This window comes from Micromys minutus, assembly GCF_963924665.1.
Source record: "Micromys minutus genome assembly, chromosome: 21".
Taxonomy (NCBI): domain Eukaryota; kingdom Metazoa; phylum Chordata; class Mammalia; order Rodentia; family Muridae; genus Micromys; species Micromys minutus.
The window spans coordinates 36,760,279-36,766,278 of NC_137956.1; the positions used below are offsets into that span (position 1 = coordinate 36,760,279).

General features: G+C 42.4%; 1 protein-coding gene across 1 annotated transcript in view; it reads right to left on the bottom strand.

The window, feature by feature from the left end:
* Positions 1-6,000, bottom strand: part of COL6A5 (collagen type VI alpha 5 chain) — a gene marked incomplete at both ends in the record, with an annotated part of 95,460 nt that overhangs the window by 33,896 nt on the left and 55,564 nt on the right. Inside the window, 4 exons of the mRNA XM_080934673.1 lie at positions 1,100-1,587; positions 2,189-2,200; positions 4,631-4,667; positions 4,782-4,817. Of these exons, the coding sequence (XP_080790799.1) occupies positions 1,100-1,587; positions 2,189-2,200; positions 4,631-4,667; positions 4,782-4,817 (573 nt within the window). The remainder of the gene's footprint in view (positions 1-1,099; positions 1,588-2,188; positions 2,201-4,630; positions 4,668-4,781; positions 4,818-6,000) is intronic.

Consider the following 6,000-nt stretch of genomic DNA (forward strand, 5'->3'; position numbering starts at 1 on the left):
CAAACCGCATTCTTATTGGCCTGTAGGACAAAGTAAGCTTTTCCTTCCTTAAGTTGCATCTTATCAGATAAAAGGAAGCTCTATCTAACCATCCATTTATCCATCCATCCATCCATCCATCCATCCATCCATCCATCCATCCATCTATATATCTATTCATCCATCCATCTATCTATCTATCTTTGTATCTATCTATCTATCTATCTATCTATCTATCTATCTATCTATCTATCTATCTATCTATCTCTGTCTCTCTGTCTCTCTCTCTCTCACACACATGTGTTTTACAAATAGTCAGTACACTGAAAGTCATGAGACAGTAGATCAAAGTGGTCTGCAGTGTTTTGAGAATTTGGGTTGCTATAAGTTATTTTGTTTTGGATAAGAAAGCAAGATGGAGGAATATTGAATCCTTTAACAACTGTGGGCTCAAAAATGAAAGACCATCTTTAGGGAATAAATATTCATATATATTAGATATCCCATACGATTTTAGGGACTCATAGCTCCCCAGAGCTTTTTTCACTAAAGGTTAAGACTCATTGACTGACAAATCAACAGCAAACAGGTGGCAATTATGAGAATCATTAGACAACAGAGGGCCAGCAGAGCACCCATGGAGCCAGCAGAGCACCCACAGGCCCAGCAGAGCACCCACAGGGCCAGCAGAGCACCCATAAGGCCACCAGAGAACCCATAGGTCCATCAGAGCACCCAAGGGGCCAGCAGAGCACCCATGGGGCCAACAGAGTTCCCACTCACACACCTTTATTTCAGATGGACCTGAGTTAATATCTCAGATAGGCACTTACTAGCTATGCAAAGGTGAGTCTGTTAATAGAACATTCCAGCTCTCTGAGTCTTATCATGGAGATGGTACCTGCATTCAAATCAGTGTTCTTTGTATGTTCTTTGAACATGTACATGAAACTCCAGCTCCAGGGCCTGGCATATAACAGGGTCAAACAAACTGGCTGGTACTGACTTATTAAGAACTATAAGGAGGATCAAGAGACCACCTCTGCTCCCCAACTCCACACAACTCCCAAGTTGCCTTACCAACATAACTATCTTAAAAATAAACAAGGGAGATTCTTACCCCAAAAGCCTCATCAAGGAAAACTCTTTCATTATGAGCAAAGACCGCAAGGCTGATATCCAGGGCACTGAACTCCATGGTGGCTGTGAGGATGGATGCTCTACTGGCTGCCTGGCCATTGCTGAAAAACACAGCAACTCTCCTGGTGTTGGTTCCCGGAGATGTCCGCTTGAAAACATTTCGGGCCACAAACCTCATTGCACTGCCAATGTCCCTGACCTTCTGGGACACTTGGTATTTTATCTGGGAAAGAATCTGGAGAAGATGCTTCTTGCTATGGTAGTCAGACCCACGAATGAGATAACTGGTATCTGAGTCATAGGAAACCACGACAACCCGTGCTCCCACAGGACAGTTGTTTTCCCTGATGTTGAGGTCATTGACAATTGAAGTGATGGTGTCCCTGGTTTCATTAAATCTCCTTTCTGTGGTACCAGAGGACTGGTCCAGGGCGAATACCAGCTCTGTTGGATACACGGGACACTTTTCTATAGAAATGAAAAGCAAAAATATTAAAAAGATTTCACTAGATCATGGCTATTCCCACACCCTTTATACCAGTGAAGTTGGTTCAGACAGGGTAAAGCCCAGGCCTCAGTGTCCCATGTGTATGAATGCATGATATATATATAATGTATAAACCAATATATATGATATGTATATATCATACATATATGGTAAATACATAAGGTTTATGCATTTTTCTTAGTAAAATGACAGGCAGAGATGTAGGTCAGAGGGAGGCAGGACACTGATCACATCCAAGAAGCCAATGATGGTAGGAACAGTAAAGAGTCAGAGCCCTGCTCTCTGAGCCTTCAACCCTTCCCTGCGCCCACCAAGAAAGACAGGAGCTACTCTGTAGAACAATGAGTAGGAAACTGGGATGGACCCCAGACAGGACAACAGTGTGAGGGACTGTGTGGCCACTGCAGACACTTGGGTAGGAAACATGACACTGACAGGTACAGCCACCATCAAAAGAGAAATGTCTGCATAGAGGATAGAAGTCCCTTTTTTTCCTGAGGGAGGGGGCCTTTTTTCAAACCGGTATTATCAAAATACAGTAGTTACTTCACCAAGACTCACCTTTCCAACAGGCTGGAGAGATAGATAGATAGATAGAGAGAGAGAGAGAGAGAGAGAGAGAGAGAGAGAGAGAGAGAGAGAAAGAGAGATGAATATATTATATTTTTAAAACATGGAGCCAAAAAATTAATCTAAACAATAGAATCCCAACCAAACGAAGATTTTGGGTTCTCCATTAAAATGAAGCTAATTTCTAGGCCACAGAGAGACTGGGAGCTGTCTATGTAACTGCATTCATTTGGGAGCATCTCTGACCCTTTCCCCTTGTGATACCAGAGCCAGCCAGCTTCCACAGAATTGTAGCTGAAGTTGAAAGGCTGGTGACTTGTAGAAGCAGAATAGATCCAGCTCCAAAGAAATGGCTGAGAGCCGAAATCCAGTTTGCTTTGTCTCTCGTCTTAGAGCCTTCAGAGACTCATTCAACTGCACGAGGCTAAAATATGGGGTCTGACTTTCTTTCCCAATGAATGAATGCCTTGGGATTCTCTATTTGTAGAAGCACGAAGGGGCAGGGATTTTCAAATAAACCTGGTCTCTGATTAAAAATGCAACTGGTTTGTTTTGTTTTGTTTTATCTTCTAGCTGTTTCCCCAAGGATTTCTGTGAGTGGGGCAGCATCTGGCCTCACTCAATAGACCTCAGGCACATCAAGGAAAGTGCTAGAAAAATGTTGAATAAACCACAGGCCTGACAGTTTCCATGTCCAGTTGACTCGATTCCTAGGAAGCAAGTGAATCATTCCAATTTTTTTAAAGTTTATTAGCACTGGTGACAAGCCACCTTCCATCCTGGCATATGAGCCCTTACATCAGCCATGCTGACCCCTTGTATTTGTCTTCATCCTGGGGTCACTGAGATGGCCCCAGCCATCAGACAGTTGATGACATCAGACATGCAACCTACAACTTTCTCCATATCCCCAGGCTGAAAACATCTCTCATGTATTGACTTCGGATCCATGAGACATGCTAGGTAACTTTGGGAGATATCACTTAATATTATTTAGTGAGTTTATTTTCCTAAAATTCTCTTTATTCTCTCATATAAAAGTGTCTTGTCTCTGCTCAGAACACTAACAATTTGCAGCCCCCTGTTCTATTATCAGTCACCTTCTGCCTAACCTCTACACTCTGGGATTAATTATATTCTCAGGGGAGGATCCCAACTATCAGTTTAGAACTTGTCTCTAGTCCCTGGGTAAAAGAAAGCTGGTGCAGGACAGGGATCCACAGATATGAGACCAGGGTCCAACTTCAAGTTAGCCTTGGTGATACCTTTTACCAAGCCATGAAGGCCTGCCAAACAATTTTTATCTTTATAAGCAGGAGCTCAGAGCTAGCCCACTCACCACTCTACCAGATTATGTCAGCACTGACCCTTTCTCCAGGTAACTACTGGTTGACTCATTTCAATCAATGCTAGAAAACAAGTCCCTCCAAGTCTCAAACGCTCCAGTGACTACTCTTCACTCACACTGGGTCTTCCCAGGGAAGACTTTTGGTCTCCATGAGAAGGCTGGCAATGCCTAGAAACACCAATCGCTCATTTCCCCTGTTGCCACTACTGTTGGCCTTCCCTCCTGTGCTTTCCTCTCTTCTAAGTCTCAATGTCCTTCATACTACCCCTTCCACCACGCATGTATTGTGCAGGCACACTAACCCGTTTGTGCAGAAGCCAGGGATGAGAGCATCCCTTATTCCTTGGGAATACATCTCTGTTGAGCCTGGAGCGGCCAGCGGCTAGCTCTATGATCTTCTTTCCCTAAAACCCCAGCACTGGAACTACAGATGCACACAACTGTAGTGTCTGCTTCTACGTGCATACTAAGTACACAAGAAAGCGCATAGCCACTTGTTATGTAGATGCTGGGCACCCAAACTCAATACTCAAGTGCTTCCACATACTGAGCTGCCTCCCCAACCCCTCAGACCTTTCTGTCAATCCCCTTCTTTGGAGATTTTGGGGTTCCACTCTGTACAATGTGACTCTTCTTCTTTGTCACAGTCATGAGTTCGTCCTTTCCATTTCTATCTCCCTAGTTTCACGGCCTTGGGAACATCATGATCTCTGTGATGTCAAGGATGGCCCACCTGAGCAACTTCAATATGTAAATAAATGATAATTAACCAACTAAATCTATATCTCTAGGTCCATCCATTGAGTACTTTGCCCCCATCATTTTGCTCATAGTTGTTTTATTAATAAATGAAGCTAAGCCATGTGCCTTGGAGCTGGTCTTAACTCCCAGGTACATATTTTCTCTTCCTATGTACACTGCACATTATGAGCCCATGCTTTTATGCCTTTCCTTTTACCTGGGGTGGGAGATGTCCCATTACAGAGGCTCCTTGCCAAAAACTTCAGTCTTCCAATTCCACAGACTCACTCTACACCCAGACCCCAGTTCTCGCTAACCACTGACTGTAACACCCAGATACTCACGACTATGGTTTCTCAGGAACTGGATCAATTCACAGGGCTGGAAAGTTTAAGAGAGAAAGGACAAACATGAGCACAGTGACCTTCTGGTAGATGTGTTTAGTCCCCGATGAACTGGGAGTGGCTTTGTTTTCATGAATAAAGAGATACGTACAGAATATATAGGTTCCCCTGCTGTGCCTTTGGGACCCTAAGGGGGGAAAAGAACAAGTTATTGATTTGTGAACTACAGTCTTTAGTGATAAAAATTTAAGGCCCTCTTCCTTTCTTGGAAGTAGAAATAACAGAAGGTGCTTAAAGTACTGTGGGGCCTGGTGGGGCAATCGCACCACGCTGTTCCCAGTCACACCAAGTACTATGGGTCGGTTACAATGCTGTTTCCATTTATGGCAAGGTTGTATATTAGTTTTTGTTTGTATCAAAGAAGCAATCCTTAGAATAAATTCCTCTAAAGGAGTCTTCTTAAATTATTTTTTCCTTTCCTTCTTCTTTTTTTTTTTTTCTAATTGTAAGCAGCAGACTTTCTCCACAGGGCAGAACAAAGGAGAATGGATGTACTAAACAGACAGAGGTAGATTAATCTAAATGCAAAAGCAAAAGGCAAAAGCAATAAGCATAGATATAAAAGAACCAAAGTACTTAAAAGGCAAAAAGCAATAAGCTTAGTATATATAAAAGAACCAAAGGCAATTACATAGCAAATGAGATTTACACAAAAGAAGGGCATACATGCTAAGCTCACAAATGGCACAAGACTGAGGACAAAGGAATATAAACAGCCAAGAAAGGAGTTTGCTGTTAGACTGTGTCTCCTTGTAATGTCAGAAGTGTCACCCATAAAGTCTCATTAACATGACCAAACAAGGATAAAACCAATAGAATGCCAAAGCCTCAACCCACAAAGAATTATAGGCAATGGAGAGAAGCTGGGAGTGGAATTGGTGGTCCTCCCCAGGGGAAAACATTGATTGGATGTCCAATACTAAATAGTCAGCTCCAAATACATGTGCACAGGCAACATAATAAGACTGAGCAGGCTATATTTAGGGATATGTATGGAATATACATATGGAATATATACATATGTGCGTATTAATATATATTAGGAAATGTGTGTGTGTGTGTGTGTGTGTGTGTGTGTGTGTGTGTGTGTGTGTGCAATAATAATTAAGGAACGTAAAGGCCAAAAATTTGAAAGTGATTGAGGAGAAGTATACAGGAGGGTATGAAGAGAAGAAAAGGAAGAAGTGTTGTAATTATATTAAAATCTCAGAAATAAAAAATAAAAAATAGCTGAGTGAAATCAAGCAGAGATGACTTCTGGGGAGACATCAGCCCTGCTTCTCTTCCATTGGAGTCTTTTGCTTTGCTTT